Source organism: Verruconis gallopava, assembly GCF_000836295.1.
Source record: "Verruconis gallopava strain CBS 43764 unplaced genomic scaffold supercont1.3, whole genome shotgun sequence".
Lineage (NCBI taxonomy): Eukaryota > Fungi > Ascomycota > Dothideomycetes > Venturiales > Sympoventuriaceae > Verruconis > Verruconis gallopava.
In genome coordinates this window covers 351,982-373,261 of record NW_015622139.1, presented here as the reverse complement: position 1 = coordinate 373,261, position 21,280 = coordinate 351,982, and the positions used below count along the sequence as shown (strand labels likewise).

Sequence of the window (21,280 nt, the reverse complement as noted above, 5' to 3'; positions counted from 1 at the left end):
AAGCCGATATTCGAAGCAACTAGTGAAGAGCTTGGCTACGTGATCCACATTTGAATACCTGGAGCAGCTCTGATTTTTATCTATTAACGTGGAACTAGGCTGCTCGCGCTGAATGCTGTGAAGTTGGGCATTAACTAGGCAAAATTCTACAATTTTACAAAAGAGAAAAGATCTTCTAAGGAGAGCTAGACATACAAAGTGCCAACCAAGACTTAATTGAGCGACCTCGCGAAGTTTACAAGCAAAAGAAATTTGCGCTCTGAGTCAAAAGAATTAGACCTCTAAAATCGCGTAAAGAGTGCGAGCTGTCGAAACAGGATTTTACCAAACAAATTCTCTAGTTGCCCTTTCTTCAAGGATGGTAAACGCGCAGTTCAAACGGAATACAATCATAACGACGGATCGGTTACTCATACGTCCATTGCAGTTAGAGGATGCGGACCATATATTTGGCATGAGGTTCGATCGCGATGCATACAAGTGGACGTGAGTTTCGCACGCGCATTTCTCTTCCTTTTTTTTTATCACCGTATAAATGATCGCTAACCGTAAGTATGAAGCATGGCAGGTCAATGGCATGAGAAATCGCAAGCATTAGACTGGGTTGAGAGCGCTCTTGCATCTGACGATAATTACAACTTCGTCGTAGAACTGCTCGCGCACGACATGTCCTCTGGTCTTCAAGATTCGAACCCATCGGATGCGAACAAGACTGCGGAGCCTGTGGTCATAGGCTCAATGGGCATTATGCCGCACCATCAGCTTGGGTACATGTTTTACAAGGATTATTGGGGTAAAGGGTATGCCTCCGAGGCTTTGAATGCGTTTGTGTCGAAAGCGTTTGAGGAGCTCCCAGAGGTAGAGAAATTGACAGCGAAGGTGGATTCCGAGAATTATGGCAGTCTTGGGGTGATGAGGAAATGTGGATTCACGGAGGTTGCGCGGGTGCCTTACGTGAATGCTACCATGGGTGATAGGACGGAGGTGCAATTCGAAATCGGTAGAACGAAATAAGAATTTCTTAGACTCTGGACAGCTGGCATCTGAATCATAAGGTTCAGCTACGTCGAATCTGAAGTTTTTTTTCCTCGAAACCATTACTTTTATAACTTCAAATCCTGGCAATTGGCAAATTGGATCATAGCATGAAGGAGGAAGTCTTATTGAACTAGGTAAGACCGTGCGGAGTAGAGAAAACAGGAATGTATGCATTTTCAAGTCAAAGATGATCGCTAATCACAACGACTGCAGGATTTAGTCTCATCCGATGGCATAAAGGACGCGACTCTGCTCGACAAGCAGACTTGAGCCCTACACTTTGTCATCATGATCCTTATGTCCTATGAAGCACTGTCAGATGATTATTGCATTTGAACCTTTAGCGGTTTTTGATAGTAGAATGGTAGACGGCAGGTAGGCCCTATGACTAAGATTCGAGGCAAGCTTCTGAAATGGATTTGCAGACTGAGATCCATTTGATGCTCATGGCACGATGCAATGTTCTGCAGAAGCTGACTGAAGCCTTATTGTGGTGTTACAGGCTTGCAGCTTTCTGTTCAGCTTGCCAGCCACATATGCAACTTAGACAAATCAAACCCATGCGAAGCTGCCATATAGGACATCAAAACACAAACGCTCACTCTAGGTGATGATCACTGCAGGTGCTTACTCGTCTTTGCATGGTTAGTTTCGACAGGTTCTAATCGTTGGCGTTTGCTTATTCGCATAAAAAAACATTCAGCTCCAAACCACAGGGCCTAGAACGCATAAAATCGTGGAGGCTAGCCTTTGAGCGAAGCATCGAAGCACGATCCAGACATAAGCAAATTGCGTCGCGAACGTGTCATGCAAGGATAATAAGAGTTAATGCGCACGAAGTAATTAGCTTTGGAAACAGGGGCATATCCCAAACTCATCTTTTACTCTGTTACGGACAAGTCGATGCGCCTTTCCCTTCGGAAAGACATGTTAGAATAAGGGCTAACTTCATTCAGTGAACTTCAGGAAGCTTGTTATTAACCTCGAAAACAGTACATTAAGAACTCTGATTGTGTTCCACGCTTTTTTCGAGAGCTGTACACAGAAGAAGCCCAGCTGCTGCAATACGTGATCATACGCAAGGCTGACATTGAACGCCAGGTGACGGAATTCGCCTCTTGGAGCTGAATTTTGAGTCAATCCGTTCGTAGCTAAACCTTTGCATAAGTCCAGCACTTTGTTCTGCATCGACATACGTCTCGCCTTCCGGTTTCAATTGGCTCATTCGTAAAAGCAAGACTCGAACTATGTGCTAGGACCCCGAACCTGCGCACCCATGGATCTCGACTACGGGCCTTCCAGTGGATATCAAGCTGAAATTTACGGGGCTGATGCTTTGGTCATGAGACTGATAGCCTTCGACGTGAATCTGAAGCAGCTTTTGTTGAACGTGCGTATTTTATGAATATATAAGGCCTCTCAATCTGAAAGAAATGGAACCAGTCACTTTTCAAGATACTAAGCTCAAACTGCACAATCCAGAATGACCGACCATTATGACATTAAAGGCATCCCCGTTAAGGGAAGTGCTATTCCTGAGCGGACTGAGTTCAATACTTGGGCGACGAATGACCCGGAGTCCAACATCCAAGTTTCTCTCATGATTCGCGCACTCCAACGGTTTTACAAAATCCCCATCGAAGACAGATTGTCGTACTTCCAGATTGCTGGTAAGCTTAAACCCTTCATCACTTGTTAGATCAACTGGGCTCAATCGCACTAGGAATTCATGGATACCCTGCCATCTCTTGGGACGCCTCGCCAGAGCCTGCAGAGAAATTGGGCAGAGATGATTCTGATAAACCAATATATGTTTACTGCACCCATTCTACAATCCGCTTCCCTACCTGGCATCGCCCTTACATGCTGCTCTTTGAGGTTCGCCTGTTATCAAACAAGTCACTGAAGAATTAACACTAACTAGCAGCAGCAACGTGTTCACGAGCTTATGTTAGAGGCCATCGATGCCCTGGAGTTCAAGCTACCAGGAGAGAAAGAGGATTGGATCGCTGAGGCCTACAAATGGCGACTTCCATATTGGGACTGGGCTCGGAACCCACAGATTCCAGACTTGTTCAAGGACCCGATGATCAAGATCCGGCTTCCAAGAGCAGTGGACGGGTCTCTGCCTCCTGCCGATCCAACTGTCAACCCGCTATGGAGATACGAATGTCTCGTGGACGAGAAACCAACTCCAATGGGCGAGTTGCCTGCTCCTTATGCAATAAAAAACGTTCGATACGATAGAGGTCCGGAAGATTTCTATCCAGTACGTAGATCTTGAGCGTTCAGCACGATAAATCACTAAGCAGTAGCCTTACAGTGGGCAGAATGCTCTGGAACAAGCAGATGGTCCGTGGGAAAGCAGGATTATGATTGGAAAGCAGGATATAACTATTGGCAAGGTACAGATTCAGGTACGTTATGGAGTCCAGCGACGATCAAGCTTCGTCAAAAGTCACGAGTGAAGAATGCTACATCTGTTGGCCTTTTGATATCTAACACCAATTAGCACTAAGAGCTCATGATTATTACACACCTGGAGTGAGGTCAAACCCACCGATTCCGGGAAAAGAATCTATATCAGACCTCGTCTACCGAATGATGACAACAGACTACTTTGGTTCCTGGCGAACGTTCTCAACCACCAAGTATACACCAAAGCAAACTCAAGATTGGACAAGCTACTTGTCTCTCGAATACATCCACAACAATTTACACGTGAGTGCCTCCCCCGGCTTACAACGGCATAGACGAATTGATCGTGTAGGGATTCATCGGCGGAGGTGATACCAAGTCCCAAGGCTTTGGGCATATGGAGAGTGTTCCGGTCGCGTCCTTTGATCCAATTTTCTACTTCCACCATTGGTGAGTTCTGCGCTTCGAGTACTGTATACATGGCTAAAGCCAGTAGCAATATTGATCGACAATTAGCCATATGGCAGACTCTCCACCCCAACAACTGGTTTGACGGTTCAGATGTTCATGATCCAAAATCGAGCGACCCACTCTTTCCTTTTTGGCACCGAGATGAAAACAGTGAATGGAGGCCTTACACCTCAAATGATATTCAAGCCTGGACTAAACTCGGATACCAATATGATGTTCTAGCACGGCGGTCGGATGAAGACAAAGACGATGACAAATATCTTGACAGAATCAAAGCGTACGTTGATAGCTACAAGAGCACCAGCAATGCCATTTTGAACTCGAAACGAAGCATTTTTGGGAACGCCAAACTTGCTCCAGATACATATCCAGACTACATTGTCGATGTGCTATACGACCGGTAATATAAAAATGCCCGTTAAGAAAAACGTAGACTGATGAGTTACAGACATGGGAATAACGGCTACCCGTACTACATCTACTTCTTCCTCGGACGTGTTGCGGATGCCGACGTCATGGGTTCAGAGAGTCTCGCCGCCGCTCATCCTCAGCATGTTGGGACTATATATACATTCAGCAGTAGTTATGAACAGGGTGAATGTGCCAACTGCGACAAACAGAAAGCAGAAGAAGACCTGTGCACGGCACAGATTGCGCTCACATCGACTCTGATTATGCATGCAAAAGACACGTCAATTCCACAGTTCAACACAATTGACCTCGATAGCGTCACAGCATACCTAAGCGAAAACCTGACATGGAAGGCCGTCTCCGTAAGCGCCAACGTATGTCGCAGAGCAGGGAAGTAAAGCTGATACAAGAATTACACAGGTTAACGGACAGATCATACCCGCGGCGGACTTGCCCAGCACGAAAGTGTTTGTTCTTCACGGCAAAGGGCAGCATTTCCCGGAGCCAGAGAAGCTGTCAGAGTACTCGGACTATCAACCGTTGCCACAGGCCACGGAAGGGAAGGACTGGGGAGCGGCACACCACGAGTACTAGCTTTTGATGCATTTGAGCTCGACCAAGCCGTACGGATGGTCTCACTCTCGTTGAGGTTAGCGAGAGCAACACACTGAGGACGGATTGTTGGGTTGGGTGGCAAATTTCATGCAAGGATAAACACTCCCTGAAGTTCTTGATGTGACGATGCGAACGCGTGATCTCTTTCTAAATATTCACTGGGGTAACATCTATAATGAGAATGAAGCGTCATGAGAAAGTGCGTCTGTTCCTTCTAGCCGTGAACTCCTTCTCTCTGGCCCCTGAGAATCCTCCCGGAAGTCAGGCTCGTCAGCTTGTTCTTCTCCCATCTCTTCCTAGCAGCAAGCACATGTGAACGGGGGAATTGCTCGTCGAGGACTTCGTACAGCAGAGAAAAGAGCCGGCCCGCTCTCTTTCCCTCATGAGGCACGATTGCACGCCTGAAGCAGACCCCCGTTTCCGCTCGTCCAGTTCCATGACGTGTGCTCCCGACGCCAACGACGCAGCGAAAAAGTCATGGACGAGGCGGCCAAAGACAGGTCTTGTCGGGGCTCAGATGGAAGCTTTGAAGATGCTGCGTCGATCGTGGAGCAGCGACGATAACGGGTCGAAAAGGATCAAAAGAGACAAGAGAAGCGAATTGAGTATTGTTTTTCTTTTTCAAATGAGCATGCCATTCGTCTAGACCGACGTTGTTTCTCTAATCCCCTTTCTTTTCAAAGGCCAACACAGCCCGTTGCCCCTTTCATCCGTATGTCCCATGATATTACACAACTGAACCCCCCAAAAACTCCATGCTTTGACGAAGACGACAGTGACTGTGACTTTTGAAAAGAAGAAGATGATGATACTGTCGTCAATGATGATGATGATGATGATGATGACCATGATGCACAAGCAACAAGAGGAAGCGCTGCAGAGGAGGTGGGGGTTGGAGGAGATATCTATAGTCCTTCCCACAGGACCAAATGAACCATATGAGCCCGGTATAGAAGCAGACCGAAACAAGAGGAAACGCTCAAGAACGACCGTAATACTCGTACAAGTGAGTGAGTGCCGTGCCAAATAAAAGGTCAAACGGAGGGAGGAGGTGAAAACAACTCTGGCTCGCGGACGACCCTGTCTTACGGAACCCAAGCCACCTTGCAAAGAAGAAAAAAGAACGAAAGGGTCAAACAAAGTGCGCAAAGTGACCGGGGAACCGCATGCGGCACTTCTCGCAGTCATCTCTATACCCAAACACAACTCTGCGGCCGCCTTTCTCCTGCGGATGGGGCGTGTTGCTGGCGCTGAACGCGCCGCTCCTCGCTCTGCCCACGCGTCCCGGCGTGGTGGGCGTGGGCGGTATAACGTCGAAGGACAGGGTGTCGGCAGAGGAGCCCGACGAAGACGACGTGGAGTGCTGCACGTGGTGCTGGGAGGACCAGATGGGCTCGTCGTCCATGTCCATGCCGTCCTGCGACACGCTCAGGCGCGAGAGCTGACTGGAGGGGAACCCAGCCTCGAGCTCCATCGAGTCCTCCACCAGCGGGGACTCGGCGATGGGGGAGGGCATCACGTAGTCGTTCTCGAGAATGTTGCGCATGGGCACCGCGAAGCGGGGCAGGGCGCTCACGTCGACAGAGTTCGTTGCCACGGGCAGCAGCGAGTCGGTGCGGCTGCGCGTCGGAGCTGGAGGGGCGGCGCCGAGCGGGGTCTGCGCGAGGTTGAAGTTGGAGTGGATGGGCGTAGGGATCCTGCCTGCGAAGGCGTCGAGCCCGGGCGAGTTGAGCTTGTCCGGGCGCAGGAGATGCGGGTACGACTTCGTGAAGGGAGAAGGCGGGGAGGCGGAGCCGGCGATGGAGACGTGGTGGTCCACCGCGTTCATGTCCACATCGTCCGCGAGGTCCGCCGGCGAGTCGCCGCTGCTCGAATCGGTGGGCGAGTGGCCCGCTTCGGTCGTCTCGATGATGGATGGTGGCTGCGAAAGAGGGGCCGAATGATCGAGACGAAAGGGCAGCGATTGCGCTCTGTTCATCGAGGGCCGGACATCCGTGTAGTCATGCAGCCATGGCGTCGACTGCAAAGCAGCAATGCCTCGATGTTTCTAAGATCACATTGATCAGCATCGTGTGCGTCTCGGTGCAGACAAGGTGGCCGAAGGTCCTCTGAGTACGGCGTTGGCGGTGATACTCACCTTGTCAGCGGGCACGCCTTCGATGCGCACACCAAAAGCTTCGTCCTCATCGTCCCTGCTTCGCTTGCGGCTCCGAAAAGATAAATCCATGGCCGCACGAAGCAGGTGAAAAAGGTCTGCACAATACCAACGGGAGAAGTGGCTCGCAAGCACGATCAACGTGCGTGCTCTGGTGGGAACCTCGGGTCTCAGGGCAATTTAAAAGGCTGTCGGGACGTGAACAAGGCTGGCGACCGGTCACGAAACGTCTCCCCCACAAAGGCACCTATCGCCAACGGGCCATGGCACGAGACAGACAATTGCGATCAGGTGTCAGGAAGGAGAGCAAGAGTGGCAGCGGAGGAAAAAAAGAGGGGGGGGGAGTCACATTGCGACAAGGAAACGAGGAGGACGACGATCGAGGCGGAGGTCCGCACAGGTCGATGTACGTGTGTAGGGGGCTCAACTTCTCGTCGCGTCGCACCGCCCCGATAGTCCTGCGGGTTTTCCTCTGCTTGCCTGGGGGGCCGTGGTTCTCCCTCGAGTGTTCCTGAAATGCCAGCGGGGATGGTTTATTGGCCCTTCTGTTTGGCCGTCGAGTTTCAGATGGCCGCGACAGCCAATCGCCGCCGAGAGGTTGACCGACGCCGAAGTGGCCCGGATGCTGGTTGGGTGCATGATTTTTTTGCTAGCGCAGCTCGGTCGGGGGGTTCTCGGGTGATGCAGGGAGCCCTCAGGCCGCCGCCCACTGGGCCCCCTTCCATCCTCAGGCGGGCTCCCCTTCTGACCTCTGGCGGGCCCCCTTCCTCGCTCGGGGCCCCTCCCTCTCTACCATCCCCCTCTTCTCCCTTCCGCCTCAGGGCCGCTCCGCCGCCAGAGCGTTGCCTTCTGCGCTTCTGCTGCGGGCTCCCTTCTCCCGCGCCACCTGCTCGCTGCCAGCCTAGCCCGGACTGGCTCCCTGATCCCGTCCCACCCCCCCCCTCTTCTCCCGTCCGGCCCTGCATGTGCCCGCCCTCGTCCAGGCCCCGCTTGGACTTTTTTTCGGTCATGACACAACCAGAGGCGAAAGAATGTGCAGAGAAATTTGGTGGCCATGCTTTGAGTCACCGACATTTCCTCACGCCTGCACCCGGCACTCTTCTCTTTCTCTATCTTACATTTTTCCCTTCTTGACGGCTTGAAGGTGCCATTTGGCCTGCTCGACTCTTCAATTGACTTGCAAACATGCCTGCTCTGGACGCCAGTGGCCAGCTCGAAACAAGTGACGATGTTCGCGGTATGTACCTGGGCGTCTCTATTTTTTTTTCGTGCACATGCTTTCAGCAAAACACCACGTCCTTTTCCCTACGCTGGCTCATGTGTTTGGATGCTGCAAAATTCCTTGGGAAATTATTCACAGGCGCCGGCCTCGTCTTGATTCTCGCGCCATTGCTCTTTGCAGCAACGCTGTTGTGCTGCGGTGGAGCTTGCAGTTTGACCAAGCGCGCCCCGCGGCAACCACAGGCACTGGGGGTACGAAGATCATCGTGACCTGCTTATAAGTTCATGGTTGTCTTCAAGTACCGGTCCAACCTGAACGCCGACAGAAGTACCAGTCAGGCGTTATCCATACCGCTCCGCACTGCCTCCCCATCACGCCACGAGTCGCAGTTCTGCTAACACCAGTGCGATGAACAGTCCTTGGTTACGACCCTCTCATCTCACCCGCCCTCCTAGCCCACGAGATTGCACCCACCAAGGTCTCACTCGAGACCGTTGTTCGTGGCCGACAGGAATGTGTCGACATCATCACGCAAAAGGACGATCGACTCATGGTCATGGTCGGACCCTGCTCGATTCACGACCCAGACACGGCGCTCGAATACTGCCAACGCCTCAAAGCGCTGGCAGACAAGCTCAAAGATGATCTCCTTATCGTCATGCGTGCTTACCTCGAGAAGCCGCGCACGACTGTCGGCTGGAAGGGTCTGATCAATGACCCAGACATCGACGAGAGCTTCCAGATCAACAAGGGCCTTCGCGTGTCGCGCAAGTTGTTCTGCGACTTGACAGGCATGGGCATGCCTATTGCTAGTGAGATGCTTGACACAATCTCTCCTCAGTTTCTGGCCGATCTGATCTCCCTCGGCGCCATCGGCGCGCGCACAACGGAGTCGCAGTTGCACCGGGAGTTGGCAAGCGGTCTGTCCTTCCCCATCGGTTTCAAGAATGGAACGGACGGTGGGTTGGGCGTTGCCGTAGACGCCATTGGCGCTGCGAAGGCGAAACATCACTTCATGGGGGTGACGAAGCAGGGCTTGGCCGCTATCACGCGCACGAAGGGCAACGAAGACTGCTTTGTGATTCTCCGAGGTGGAACACGCGGCACAAACTACGATCCTGACAGCATCAAGGCTGCAAAGGAGGCGTTGGGCAAGAAGGGCCTTCGGCAAGTCATGATGGTGGACTGCTCACATGGTACGTGCTCACTCTGTCGTGTAGAATATAGTGGACTTTTTTTTTTTTTTTGAAATGGCGTTGAGAACTAAGACATCTGTAGGCAACTCTCTCAAGGACCACCGCAACCAACCCAAGGTCGCACAGTCGATTGCCGAGCAGATCTCCGCCGGCGAGACGGGCATTGTTGGTGTCATGATCGAGTCAAACATCAACGAGGGTAACCAGAAAGTGCCCCCAGAGGGACCCTCGGCGCTTAAAAAGGGTGTTTCCATCACGGATGCGTGCATTAACTGGGAGACTACGGTCGAGGTGCTCGAGAAGCTAGCCGGTGCGGTAAGAGAGCGCAGAGCATTGGCAAAAGGCGAGAAGCTCAACGGCATCAACGGAAGCCATTGATTCATACCCATTCCTGTAGGCATCAAGCCTTGAAAAAATAAAGTTCAAAAAAATGGTCTCTTGCGGCGACATGACGTGAATCATGGTCGTGTGTGCCCTTGAGACGTATTGTCGGCGGGCGTGCATATATGTATATTCTGAGACAGCAGGAAGGATTTGAAAGAAGCATGTGACCTGCATTTGATGGCCGGGCATTTTTGTTATGATGCTTTTATTCTTACCATTTTCAGAAAAAGTAATCCATTGAGAGTCAGAGGTCCTAGTCTAAAGTTGCAGTCAATAGCACACCATGAAAGTGCGATTTCTTTTCTATGCCCAGGAGTTGCCTGAACGCCATCATGTAATTCTGGAGCGTCACATATCAGCACTCAATTCGCATACGCCGCATTGCCAGACGCACCACAACGCCGTTTCCAGTGCAAAAATTTTTCTCATTTTGCTTGCACACTACTCATCCGGCCGTTCCGCATCCACGCGAGAACCCTTCCGTTTCTTCTTCTTCCGCTTTGCGCTTTTTTCGGCGAGAATCTCATCCAGGTAGCTGGTGGCCCTCCGCTTGGCCGGGCCTGCGGGAGCAGCAGGAGGAGCAGAAGCCCCATCCGGCCGCACGGCCAGCGCGTCGTCTTCTGCGCCCTCGCGGTCGGCGCCGTCGCCGCTCTCCTTCCCGGCCTCCTCCGCCGGCTCTGGCCCTCCCACCGCATCCTGGCGTTCACCGGCTCCCCTGCCTCCTCTCCTCGCCATTCCCTTCCCGCCAAAGAGCGCCCCGCGCCCCTCGTCCTCAGTCTCGCTGTCTTCGCGCCCTCGCGTCGTCCGCCGAGCTGGCCCGCCGTCCGGACGCGAGGTCACGGCCTTCCTCCCGTGTGCGCCCGCCCCTCCGCCGTGCACCGCCGTCGCGGCCGCCTTGGACGCGTTCCGCCCCAGCAGCTGCCTGCGCAGCGCGTCGAGGGACGGGTCCTTGCGCTTCACGACGCCTCTGCCTGCGCCGCTCGCGGTCGCCGCCGCGCCCACTCCCAGCCTGGGGTCCCGTACCACGTCAGTTGCGTGCACACTCTCCTTCTCCCAAAGTCGCGTGGCTCGTCCGCGCCCCCTCCCTTCCCCTTCATCGTCGTCGTCGTGTCGTCGCCTTTCTTTCTTTCTTTCTTTTTCTTCTTGCGTTTCTTCGCTTCCGAGGCAGACAGAGACGGCGAGACGCGCGAGCGCCGGGGGAGGTCCGGCGCGAGATCAAGGGATGAAGGGAAAGCCAAGAGTACTTACAGTTCGTTTCCCGCCCGCAAATCCCCCTCGTCATCGTCGTCGTCGTCGTCGTCGCCATGCCCGCTTTCGCGCGCAAGCTCCTCCTGCGTCTTGGGCGGTAGCCACGAGGCGATCAGCCGCTGCGACTTGGCCAGGGCGACGGAGGCCCGCGTAAACACGACGTCCGCCTCCGACGGCTCAGACGACTTTTTGGGCGGCGCCATCGTCCTTTCGGGATCGTGTTCTTTTTTTTTCCTCTTTCGTTCTCCCTCTCCCTCTCCCAGCTTTTCTTTTTCTTCTTCTTTTTTTTTTTCCTCTATCCCCGTTCGAATCTCTTTTCTGTTTGATATCTCCCCGTGCGCCGTCGCCTTTCTTATTCCTTGAGCGTCCCGGAGAGGGGGGGATTGCAGGAACGCGACGGGAAAGGAAGATACTTGGGATACTGCCCTCCAGCCCCGAAAGAAATTTGGAAGGGAAAGGTGCATGGCGCACGGGCCAGGACTCGGAAAATGCGACTCTCAAATTTGGTCGGGTAACGGGGGGAGGGGGCGGGGGGGACCTGGGGTGGAGTCGTGGATGAGGCTGAAAGGCTTGGCTGCAGAGTTCTGATTTAAAGGCACTGTGGGTCTCCGAAAATGTCTAGCTCTCTGGCAGATGTTCGGTTGTTCTATATCTTGGATAACCCGGGTACGAGGGTGTTTCTTTTCTGGAACATTGGCAATGGAGATTTCATTCAACATCTCGAGTTGTTGGGAATCAAAAAAAAGTCCCAAGTGTTTTTACATTTCTTTTTTCGGCCAACTATCAACAAGATTCGCGTTCCCTCTTCGTCTTTCATTTGTGTTCTCGCCCTTTGATCTTGTGAAACAGAATCGCTCTACTCGTGGCTCCACTCGGGCTTCTTCTTCTCCGCAAAGGCGCCCATGCCAATCTTCTGGTCCCGGCTGCCAAACAACCCGTGGAAGACCCTTCGCTCGAACTCGACGCCTTCCCTGAGACCAAGATCCTGACTCTTGTTCACAACCTCCTTGCAGGCCTTGACGGCGATGCGGCTGTAGCTGGCAATCTTTTCGGCGGTTGCGATCGCGCCGTCCAAGCACTCCTGCGGCGTGTCGAACACCTTCGCGGCGAGCCCCCACTCGCCGGCCTGCTTGCCGGAGAAGGAGTTGCCGGTGAGGATGAGCTCCATAGCGCGGCTTTTGCCAATGGCGCGCGTCAGCCTCTGCGAGCCGCCCGCGCCGGGAATGGTGCCCAGCTTGATCTCGGGCTGGCCGAAGTTGGCGCCGGCGGAGCAGTACATGATGTCGGCCATCATGGCGAGCTCGCAGCCGCCGCCGAGGGCGTGGCCATTGACCGCGCTGATGACGGGCTTCTTGATCTGCGACGCCATGTCGGACCACAGCTCGATGAAGTCGCCGCCGTACGCGGCGGAAAACGTCAGGTCCTTCATCTCCTTTATGTCGGCGCCTGCCGCGAAGGCGCGCTCGGAGCCGGTCAGCACGATTGCGCCGATCGAGGGGTCCGCGTCGTACTTCTTGAGCGCCGCGTTGAGCTCGCGGAAGAGGGGCGTGCACAGCGCGTTGAGGGCTTTGGGCCGGTTGAGTTCGACTGCGAGACAGGAAATTCTTGTCAGTGCACTTGATCATTGACGACAACGGGGATGTACTGCCCGTCCCGATCCACCATTGCTACGTCTGAGGTGCCCGGAGGCGCACGCTTCGTGATGTAGGCGTTGAAGGGGCTCTGCACGTACTCAAGCCAACGCCCGGCTTGGGCGACGACACCTTGATGAACTCATACGTCGAGCTCTCGGCCGAGTAGCATCTGAGTATCCGGGGAAAGGGACGCGGCTGTGCAGCTACCTTGGTAGCAATTGGTCTCCAGGCTCTGATGTTCAACATTGCGACGGCTCTCTGTTTTCGTGACTCTCTGCTGGTCAGACTTGGCGCGTTCTCACCACCGCAAAAACCAAACGGAGGTTGGTGTAGCCGGTGTTTTGTGTGCTGTGAGGTAGAGCTGCACCCCGGTTCCGGTTTTCGTCTGGGGCCAAGCTCATGCTTTTTCGGCTACAGTCGGCAAATGATATCCCGCTTCTGCCCTTTTGGGGGGGGGGGGGGGGGGGGGGTGGAATGAGTTCCTCAGGCCGGGCAACCCACTAGTAGCGGCCCACGGAGCGCCGGGCGCCCTCGAGTCAGGCGGTAGAGCCCCCAGCCGGGCCCCCTGCTCCAGGCGGTGGAGCCTAGTTGCTGACGGCGGCGGAACCATCTGACCTTGGCTGCAGTTTCACTTCTTCAACCAACTTGATTGCACTCGCAGGTCAGAAAGATTGATCGAAGAGGGCATGTTATCTGATCAATCTTATCATATCGATTTTCCCCTCCCTCCTCGCCACCCCAGGCTCCGAATCTGCGTTGCAGCCCCGAGAAGCTGGGAACTGTGAGTAAGCGCAGAGCGGGCCGGCGCGAGTCAATCATTATCTGGCAGAACTTCGAAAGGAAGCTTGGCCATGAGCGCAACGTGCAGCTTTGCATAGTCATTAGACAGCCCTTGTGCCCATTCGTCCCCATCGTTTTTTTCCTTCGTGTGCACTCCGTCGCATTGTTCATACGTGATGCCGCATTAAGCGACAGCCCGCCCCTGCATTTTCTTGCGTTGTTGGTGCCCTGTTTTCCGCCAGTGTGGTCACCCATCTCCTGTGTCGGAGCCGGCACCACCCACCATCACTCAGATCACGCATCCACTCACGCACTACTGTACATACCAAGTCGTTATTATTCCATTCCCGCTCAGAGAGCTGCCGGCAGCCCCGAGTCTGCCCCGTCTCAACGCTGGCGCAGCAGCAGCGCAATCACCTAAACCGCCCTCACGACCTCGTCCCACCGCCCCAGAACGCAGATCAGTCTGCTGTTCCTGCCTATGAGCTCACCATCCTCAACACGCCACCAGACGAAGGCAGCAACCACAGCGGGACCTCGCATGAGCTCGTGGCACGCTCTGCCGGCACCCATCCCACGCGGCATGCATTCTCCCCACAGCACCAGTCTGAGCGCGAGCATAATATTCTTCCCCAGCACCCGCTCTCACCTCCTCCAGCCATCCCTCTCTGTGCTCATGAACCTCCTGCCGAGCCCGTAGACCGCCAAATGTCGCGCACGCCACTGCTTCTGCGCTCGTCTCCGGCCCTTGGAACTGGATCGTACGGAGCTCTGCCCACCGAAAGGCTAAGCAGCAGCTCCGAGGACGAAAGCGACCTGACGCCGCACCAGAAGTTCCTGCGCCATTCGGTCGAGGGAAAGATACAGAAGGGGAAACATGCTCTGAGAAAGGCGTATACCGCGGACGACGGCGATGAGTATACCGCCGCTTCGAGGATCGACAGGAATGGTAGTAATACAACAGCGAAGGCGAGGACGGCTCAGAATGGCGATGCCACTTCAGACACGATGCGGTCGGAGGGGGGGCTCTCGCACCGCAAGGCAGCGCGTAAGAGGAGGAGCAGCACGGGTAGCGAGCTCGGGGAGAGAGCCAGCACCCATGCTGAAGATCTTGGCGACTATAGAGACAAAGACAACGAGTTAATCAACCATGAAGGTATCGAGGCACGGTTCACGGGCAGCGCGCTTCCCACCTTTGCCCCCCTGGGCAAAAGCACCTCGCGGAGCAGCACTCGCAAATCCATGTCGGATGAGCGAGTGTTGGACGAGGACTTGGTCAGAAACGACGACGAAGAAGACGACAACGACGACGATGATGGCCAAAGGGCAAACGGGAATATACCCATCCCACCGGCGGACGATTCGCCCTACGCGCAGGTTCGAGCATCCGTACCGCCGACGGACAACACTATGCTTAGCATCAACACGCCTCGCATGTGGATTCTCAGCATCGCCTTCGCCATATTCGGGTCCAGCACCAACCTATTCTTCTCCCTGCGCTTTCCCAGCGTGAGCATCACGCCCGTGATCGCGCTGCTGATCGTCCACCCGATTGGGCTACTCTGGGATGCTTCCCTGAAGCGTGACGACGATCCAGACGAGGTCTTCGTTAACGGTACGCTGCAGCACTTTGAAACGAGTGAGCCCGACGGTTGGATGTCAGGCTTAAAGGTCGAGAGGTGGACGAGACGGGCGAGGCTATGGCTGGCACAGGGGAGGTGGAACGAGAAGGAGCATTGCTGCGTGTTCATCGCGAGCAACGTGTCGTTTGGTTTTGCATTTGCTACCGATGTATGTGTTGCTCTCCTGAACCTTTCCTGTCCTACGACCGTCCCCCCACCCCTTGATTTTATGCTCCTTGAGCAGAAGCGGACCTTGGTAGACTGTTTGGCACCATTATTTGCTGGTGTCGTAAGCTAACCTCTTACCGCCTTTCCGGGCGCAGGTCATCGTCGAGCAAACCAAATTCTACAACCAAGACCTCTCTATAACCTACCAGATCCTCCTCACCTTGTCCACTCAGATTCTGGGCTACTCTCTTGCGGGCCTCACTCGTCGCTTCCTCGTCCGTCCGAGCGGCATGATATGGCCTGGCACTCTCGTCTCGACGGCCATGTTCAGCAGCCTCCACAAGGAGGAGAACAAGCCCGCTGACGGCTGGCATATCTCCCGCTTCAGGTTCTTCGCGTACGTGTTCCTCGGCTCGGTTGTCTTTTATTTCTTGCCTGGCCTGCTGTTCCCTGCTCTCAGCTGGTTCAATGTCATCACATGGTTTGCGCCGCGCAATGTGGTCGTGGCGAATCTGGTCAGTATACTATCACCAAATCCTCCTTTGCTGCTCAGCATTCTAGGGAGGGTCAGATGTGTGATATCGAGACTGATGTACAATTTGGTAGTTCGGAGTAACCTCCGGCCTTGGATTGTTCCCAATGACCTTTGACTGGTCTCAGATCGCGTACATTGGATCTCCTCTCGTCGTTCCCTTCTGGGCTGCTTTGAACATCATCGGTGGCCTCGTCATTGTTATGTGGATCATAGCTCCCATCTTGTGTCAGTCTCTCCCCGCATGACAATCTGATTGGCTTCGTCGCAACGACTAATTCGCTCAGACTATACAAACGTCATGTACTCTTCGTATATGCCCATCCTCTCCACAGCTGTATTTGACAACGAAGGCAAGCCGTACAACGTCCAACGCATCCTCACCGACAAGTTCGTATTCGACATAGACGCCTATCAGAACTACAGCCGTGTCTTCCTTCCGATTACTTATGTTCTCAGCTACGCGCTTCAGTTCGCGTCACTCTCTGCACTGCTCACCCACACGGCTTGCTGGCATGGCCGCGACATTGTACAGCAATGGAAGCGCTCCTGGCGTGAGATTCGCAGTGAGAAGTTCGTGTACCAGCCCATCTCGAGTGAGAGCAGCAATGGAGATTTGGAACCCATCCAAACGCGTACCTCCTTCGCCTCGATTCGTTCAGAACATAGCGAGCCAGGGCTCGACCATCTCATGTCCGGTGAGGACGTGCACAATCGGTTAATGCGCCGCTACGAAGACGTGCCTATGTCGTGGTACCTCCTCAGTGGCATCAGCATGTTGGCCATAGGCATGTTTCTGGTCGAGTACTTTCCGGTATACTTGCCGTGGTATGGACTCCTCATGGCGATTGGCATCTGCGCCGTGCTCTTTATCCCAATAGGGATCGTTATGGCCATCACCAACCAGCAGAACAGCATCTATCTCATCTGCCAGCTCATCTGTGGCGTTGTCTTCCCAGGTCGTCCCGTGGCTAACATGGTATTCGTCACGTACGGCTACATCAGCAGCACTCAGGGCCTCAAGTTCTCCTCCGACCTCAAGCTTGGCCACTATATGAAGATCCCCCCGCGCGTGCTGTTCAATCTCCAGCTCACTGCCACCATCGTGTCGAGCCTGACCCAGATCGGCGTCCTCAACTGGATGCTAGCCAACATCCCGGGCATCTGCACGCCGCAAGCGATCAACGGATTCACATGCCCCATCGCTCGCGTCCACTTTAATGGCAGCATCCTGTGGGGCGTTGTTGGCCCCGCCCGCTTCTTCGGACCCGGTGCGCTGTACCGGCCACTCGTATGGGCCTTCCTCGTCGGTGCCATCGCTCCCATTGTCGTCTGGCTCGTCGCTCGTCGGGGCACCAAGAAGACACGAGCACTCCTCCAGAAAGTCAACTTGCCCGTTTTGTTCGGCAGCTTAAGCTGGATTCCTCCCGCGACGGGTCTGAACTTCTCCGTGTGGGCGCTCGTCTGCTGGCTTTTCAACTACCGCCTCAGAAGACAAAAGAGTGAGTGGTGGACAAAGTACACGATGACGCTCAGCGCGGCGCTGGACTCCGGGCTAGCGGTCGGCGTGGTCGTCGTGTTCTTCGGCATCGTGTGGCCCGGCTGGATGGACGGGTTCTCGTGGTGGGGGACGGAAATCTACAAGCAGGTGAGTCCTTTGCCATTCCCTCCCACTCTTCTTTTCTCTAAAATACATTTTCGTCATACGCTTCAGAACCATCTTGGAAACTAACAAGCTGCGGCGATAGGGCTGCGATTGGCAAGCCTGCGCTTACAAGACGCTTGCACCCAACGAAAAGTTTGGGCCCTCGAGGTGGTGATTCTGTACATAATCTAGTTGCATTAGCGTGACGAGTTGAAATGATGAGATGAGTAGAACGGCCTGATTGGATCAAGTACAACCATAGATAGCTCTGCCGTAGATAGCATGAATCATTTCTATGGACGAAGACTCAACGCGCCCAACATATTCCCGCCTGCCCACGCGTGGAGTCATGACGTTCGAGCCAGCAACCGCAGTTCTGCTTTGGGAGTCGCCGAACTAGCCTTTGCGACGCTTGCTTGTGAAAGCTGCTTTTTTTGAGGCCGTGTGATTCTATTTCTCTTTGGACGTGTACTTAGCAAGGTGCTCTGCTCATCGGTCGACACGGACGAATTGAGATGTGGGAATGCGGTATCAGCAGCAGAATTCATACCATTGACATACTAACTCTACATCGATCCCCCCCCCCCCGTGCCCCAAAGATGGTCCACAGAGAGAGAGAGAGAAAAAAAACACCAACCAGAGACACACTTCCTCGCTTTAATCCTCCTCATTCATGAAAACACAGACGCACACATACGCACAAACAGAGCAAGAGAGAGACACATGCCTCATGTCTGGATACACAGCGGTCTTGACATTGTATACGGGTAGGAGTGAAAAATAGGACGTAGGGTGAGGTTTTGTTTAGGTGGGGGAGGCAAAGGTCGCGGAGAAAGAAAAAAGGGGGGACCTTCGTTTTTACGACCCTACAAGAAAATCACGGCCGTGCGTCAACACAAGTGTATCTCGAAACCGTGCACGGTAAGCGAGGTCTTTGTTTTTATTTTTTTTTCTTTTTCTTCATTCGCGGGGCCAGCGTGAGGAAAGGATTGGAGAGGAAGGGGTTGTGTTTGTGTGTCAAAGATGGGTGCTTAGATACCGAGCGAGAACTCGACACCGACGTCGATGTCGCGGGCGATCTTGACGAGCTTGGAGAATTGCACGGACTTCTCCGCAGCGTTCTGGAGGTCGTCGATGGCGAAAATCTTGAGACCGGAATCATTGACCTAGACGGCGCACATCAGCCACACGTGATTACAAGCGAAAAGTGGTTAAAAAGAGACAATTGGTGGTGAAAAGGAAACTTTTTGGGAAGCGGGGGTCGGGAAAGCGAATAAGAGGGAGAGACATACAATTTTGGCGGCCTGCTCCATGTTGGTACCTTGCAGTCTGGCGACGATTGGTGTCCTCAAGTTCATCTTTTGTACAACGTTGACGAGACCCATAGCGATGTGGTCGCAGCGCACGATACCGCCAAATATGTTCACGAAGATGGCCGTCACCTTAGGGTCGCTTGTGATGAGATCAAAGGCGTTCTGGATAGCAGCTGGCGTAGCTCCACCGCCGACGTCGAGGAAGTTTGCTGGCTGCCCACCATTAAGCTTGATGATGTCCATGGTTGCCATGGCCAGACCGGCGCCGTTGACGAGACATCCAATGTCACCGTCGAGCTTGATGAAATTGAGTCCGTACTCGGCGGCCTTCACCTCGTCTGGGTCCTCCTGGGTCGTGTCGCGCATGGCGAAGACCTCCTTCTGGCGGAAATCAGCGTTGTCATCGAAGTTGAGCTTAGCATCCATGCAGAGGACCTCGTGGTCCGTTGTCTCGCTCCAAGGATTGATCTCGATCTGCGTCGCATCTTTCTCGTTGAACAGCTTGTACAGCTTCTTGATCTCGCCAGCGGCCGTATCGACGCATTGCTCGCTGAACCCAAGCTCCGTCACGACCTGTTTGGCCAGCTCGTCCGTCACACCAGTGTGGATGTCGATGGGGTACGTTTTGATGGCAGCAGGGTTGGTCTTGGCGACTTCTTCAATATCCATACCACCCTGGGAGGAGGCGACGATAACGGGACCCTGACGCTGGCGGTCCATGAGGATGGCCAAGTAGAATTCGCGGCGGGCGAACTTGCGCTCGACAATGTAGACGGCGTTGCAAGGGCGGCCGGCGGCGCCGGTTTGCTTGGTGATAAGCTTGTGCCCAATCATCTCTTTGGCGAGAGCGCGAGCTTCGGCTGGTCTGTCCATTCCTCGTTAGATTCTCGAGTGAGGAGAGCAATGTGCATCAGATGTGCCGTACGAGTAGATGACCCTAACACCGCCCTTGAAGCCGTGGTCGAAATGTCCCTTGCCTCGACCTCCGGCGAGAACCTGGGCCTTCATGACCAAGTCATCCTCCTCTAATCATTGTCAGTATAGCCTCTCTGCCGCCTGTAACAGCTCGTGCATACTCAATTGCTTCGCAACAGCCTCTGCTTCCTCCGGTGTCTTCGCAACCTTGCCGGGCGGAACACCAACTCCGTACTACAATCCATCTCGATCAGCATTGTCTGTCCCAAAAGCCATTGCGTCAACACACCTGTCTCAACAGATCGGCGGACAGGTACTCGTGGATGCTCAGATTTCGCCGCTGCTGTTGCGCAATCGCCGTCCTGATGGGGGTTTCCTGATCTCATGTTAGCGCTCTTCCGCGTGGTCGTCACTCCCCCAAGTGCGGTAGGCGAGATGACACGAGGGATCCATCATACGGCGCATCTCCGCAGACCGGAGGCCAGCGGCCTGCTGCGAAGGACTTTGTACATGGCGGATCTAATGGACGCCGTCTCGGTGTGTCAGCGGCGAGATGAGGATGAGAACGTGTATGTAGGCACTGGCAGGAGCGGAAGCTAAGCTGTGATGCGGCACCGCCAAGCAGATTCGAACTGCATGTTGCACCCGACCCAATCAGGCAAGCGCCTTATCCTCGGCGGCATTTCAACCTCCGTCCTGTCCAATTCGCGTTCAACTTCAAGAATTTCCGACAAGACGTGTGACTGTCGTGCCTTGCTGGCTTTATATATTGATGTCTATGTACTGTACATATGGAATCTAGCTTGGTGCTTATCATCCTCTCTTTTCCTTTTAACCAAGCGTTCCTTTCTTGACCAAGCTTACCAGCACCATTCATACGGGATCGGGTATTGATATCAGCCCTCCCTTGAGGAATCCTTTGCGCTTCCCCTGTCAGACTAATGCTTATGATCGCATATCTGGTGCCTTGTTCTTCTCCTTTATCTTCTCGGAAAAATGCCGATTGTCCAGACGTGTTCCGATCGTATCTCTCTTCAGAGTCCGTTGCATTTGTCCATATCGACAGAATCAGCATTTTGAATGGCGGAATGTGTCTTTCGTTGAAAGGTTAAGCGGAAATTCAGCCTTCTAGCTCTAACAGCTGAGGGCTTTTATGGCATCTCTCGTTAAGGGTAGAAGTTTTTTCATTCTGCCAGAATCCCATTCTTCCAGTCAGACATTATCCTCTCTTCCCGAAATCGAAGGTGATCTTTAAAATAAAATTTGCCCCCGATTCTTTTGATTCCCTCGTGTGCTTGCAACAAAGGTCAGGTTCATCATTGTCCAAGGCATTTTTATTTCCATCCAGGTCATTTGGAGACTGCTTCTCCGTCTCTTAAGAGAAATAAATTGCAGGTTGGGGGGGACGCCAGCGGCCAGGTTTTTCCAAGGCAGAGACGAAGTGTCTGGCAGAAGCTAGTGTTCATATTGATAGCGACTTAAATAAAGAGGTTCAGGACTTCAATTGGTCCAA

The 21,280-nt window shown here is 53.8% G+C and overlaps 8 protein-coding genes across 9 annotated transcripts; 4 read left to right on the top strand and 4 right to left on the bottom strand.

The window, feature by feature from the left end:
- The first annotated feature begins 30 nt into the window (after positions 1–30).
- Positions 31–1,094, top strand: PV09_01065 (uncharacterized protein). The gene is made up of 2 exons (XM_016353905.1): positions 31–486; positions 561–1,094. Exons 1-2 carry the CDS (start codon positions 359–361, stop codon positions 1,012–1,014), a joined length of 582 nt encoding a protein of 193 aa, XP_016218000.1. The 5' UTR covers positions 31–358; the 3' UTR covers positions 1,015–1,094.
- Positions 1,095–2,521: 1,427 nt separating this feature from the next.
- Positions 2,522–5,140, top strand: PV09_01064 (uncharacterized protein; the record flags this gene model as incomplete). The annotated part of the gene is made up of 9 exons (XM_016353904.1): positions 2,522–2,708; positions 2,762–2,916; positions 2,969–3,307; positions 3,362–3,455; positions 3,551–3,759; positions 3,809–3,906; positions 3,953–4,327; positions 4,376–4,700; positions 4,759–5,140. The coding sequence occupies 9 exons, from the start codon at positions 2,522–2,524 to the stop codon at positions 4,930–4,932; spliced, it is 1,956 nt and encodes a 651-aa protein (XP_016217999.1). The 3' UTR covers positions 4,933–5,140.
- A 428-nt stretch (positions 5,141–5,568) lies between these two features.
- PV09_01063 (uncharacterized protein) lies at positions 5,569–7,519 on the bottom strand. Its single transcript, XM_016353903.1, has 2 exons — positions 7,091–7,519; positions 5,569–7,000 (listed from the first exon to the last, which is right to left on the bottom strand). The coding sequence occupies exons 1-2, from the start codon at positions 7,178–7,180 to the stop codon at positions 6,086–6,088; spliced, it is 1,005 nt and encodes a 334-aa protein (XP_016217998.1). The 5' UTR covers positions 7,181–7,519; the 3' UTR covers positions 5,569–6,085.
- A 563-nt stretch (positions 7,520–8,082) lies between these two features.
- Positions 8,083–10,270, top strand: PV09_01062 (3-deoxy-7-phosphoheptulonate synthase). The gene is made up of 3 exons (XM_016353902.1): positions 8,083–8,345; positions 8,747–9,526; positions 9,609–10,270. Exons 1-3 carry the CDS (start codon positions 8,294–8,296, stop codon positions 9,902–9,904), a joined length of 1,128 nt encoding a protein of 375 aa, XP_016217997.1. The 5' UTR covers positions 8,083–8,293; the 3' UTR covers positions 9,905–10,270.
- PV09_01061 (uncharacterized protein) lies at positions 10,078–11,551 on the bottom strand. The gene is made up of 3 exons (XM_016353901.1): positions 11,159–11,551; positions 10,305–10,919; positions 10,078–10,250 (listed from the first exon to the last, which is right to left on the bottom strand). The coding sequence occupies exons 1-2, from the start codon at positions 11,359–11,361 to the stop codon at positions 10,352–10,354; spliced, it is 771 nt and encodes a 256-aa protein (XP_016217996.1). The 5' UTR covers positions 11,362–11,551; the 3' UTR covers positions 10,078–10,250; positions 10,305–10,351.
- Positions 11,552–11,776: 225 nt separating this feature from the next.
- PV09_01060 (uncharacterized protein) lies at positions 11,777–13,158 on the bottom strand. Its single transcript, XM_016353900.1, has one exon. It carries the CDS (start codon positions 12,781–12,783, stop codon positions 11,917–11,919), a length of 867 nt encoding a protein of 288 aa, XP_016217995.1. The 5' UTR covers positions 12,784–13,158; the 3' UTR covers positions 11,777–11,916.
- Positions 13,159–13,855: 697 nt separating this feature from the next.
- Positions 13,856–17,845, top strand: PV09_01059 (OPT family small oligopeptide transporter). Its single transcript, XM_016353899.1, has 5 exons — positions 13,856–15,363; positions 15,518–15,877; positions 15,969–16,122; positions 16,182–17,542; positions 17,643–17,845. Exons 1-5 carry the CDS (start codon positions 14,281–14,283, stop codon positions 17,712–17,714), a joined length of 3,030 nt encoding a protein of 1,009 aa, XP_016217994.1. The 5' UTR covers positions 13,856–14,280; the 3' UTR covers positions 17,715–17,845.
- A 276-nt stretch (positions 17,846–18,121) lies between these two features.
- PV09_01058 lies at positions 18,122–20,358 on the bottom strand. Of its 2 annotated transcripts, XM_016353898.1 has the most exons (7): positions 20,226–20,358; positions 20,057–20,143; positions 19,929–20,001; positions 19,778–19,877; positions 18,832–19,717; positions 18,579–18,705; positions 18,122–18,405 (listed from the first exon to the last, which is right to left on the bottom strand). In XM_016353898.1, the coding sequence occupies exons 1-7, from the start codon at positions 20,277–20,279 to the stop codon at positions 18,398–18,400; spliced, it is 1,335 nt and encodes a 444-aa protein (XP_016217993.1). In that variant the 5' UTR covers positions 20,280–20,358; the 3' UTR covers positions 18,122–18,397. The 2 variants fall into 2 exon arrangements, with proteins under 2 accessions (XP_016217993.1, XP_016217992.1); XM_016353897.1 differs by having other exon boundaries at positions 18,122–18,705.
- Between the last annotated feature and the right edge of the window lie 922 nt (positions 20,359–21,280).

What these genes read in the sequence shown, in the direction of transcription:
- PV09_01058 (XM_016353897.1), bottom strand. Translation starts at nt 20,279, where the DNA reads ATGTACAAAGTCCTTCGCAGCAGGCCGCTGGCCTCCGGTCTGCGGAGA. An exon ending in GGCTGTTGCGAAGCAATTGA is followed by an intron (nt 19,878 to 19,928) that starts GTATGCACGAGC and finishes GACAATGATTAG; the next exon opens with AGGAGGATGACTTGGTCATG. An exon ending in GGTGTTAGGGTCATCTACTC is followed by an intron (nt 19,718 to 19,777) that starts GTACGGCACATC and finishes AGGAATGGACAG; the next exon opens with ACCAGCCGAAGCTCGCGCTC.
- PV09_01060 (XM_016353900.1), bottom strand. Translation starts at nt 12,783, where the DNA reads ATGATCAAGTGCACTGACAAGAATTTCCTGTCTCGCAGTCGAACTCAA.
- PV09_01059 (XM_016353899.1), top strand. Translation starts at nt 14,281, where the DNA reads ATGTCGCGCACGCCACTGCTTCTGCGCTCGTCTCCGGCCCTTGGAACT. An exon ending in GATCATAGCTCCCATCTTGT is followed by an intron (nt 16,123 to 16,181) that starts GTCAGTCTCTCC and finishes TAATTCGCTCAG; the next exon opens with ACTATACAAACGTCATGTAC. An exon ending in GGACGGAAATCTACAAGCAG is followed by an intron (nt 17,543 to 17,642) that starts GTGAGTCCTTTG and finishes CTGCGGCGATAG; the next exon opens with GGCTGCGATTGGCAAGCCTG.
- PV09_01062 (XM_016353902.1), top strand. Translation starts at nt 8,294, where the DNA reads ATGCCTGCTCTGGACGCCAGTGGCCAGCTCGAAACAAGTGACGATGTT. An exon ending in AACAAGTGACGATGTTCGCG is followed by an intron (nt 8,346 to 8,746) that starts GTATGTACCTGG and finishes TGCGATGAACAG; the next exon opens with TCCTTGGTTACGACCCTCTC. An exon ending in GATGGTGGACTGCTCACATG is followed by an intron (nt 9,527 to 9,608) that starts GTACGTGCTCAC and finishes AGACATCTGTAG; the next exon opens with GCAACTCTCTCAAGGACCAC.
- PV09_01061 (XM_016353901.1), bottom strand. Translation starts at nt 11,361, where the DNA reads ATGGCGCCGCCCAAAAAGTCGTCTGAGCCGTCGGAGGCGGACGTCGTG. An exon ending in TTGCGGGCGGGAAACGAACT is followed by an intron (nt 10,920 to 11,158) that starts GTAAGTACTCTT and finishes ACGGGACCCCAG; the next exon opens with GCTGGGAGTGGGCGCGGCGG.
- PV09_01063 (XM_016353903.1), bottom strand. Translation starts at nt 7,180, where the DNA reads ATGGATTTATCTTTTCGGAGCCGCAAGCGAAGCAGGGACGATGAGGAC. An exon ending in AAGGCGTGCCCGCTGACAAG is followed by an intron (nt 7,001 to 7,090) that starts GTGAGTATCACC and finishes ATGTGATCTTAG; the next exon opens with AAACATCGAGGCATTGCTGC.
- PV09_01065 (XM_016353905.1), top strand. Translation starts at nt 359, where the DNA reads ATGGTAAACGCGCAGTTCAAACGGAATACAATCATAACGACGGATCGG. An exon ending in CGCGATGCATACAAGTGGAC is followed by an intron (nt 487 to 560) that starts GTGAGTTTCGCA and finishes GTAAGTATGAAG; the next exon opens with CATGGCAGGTCAATGGCATG.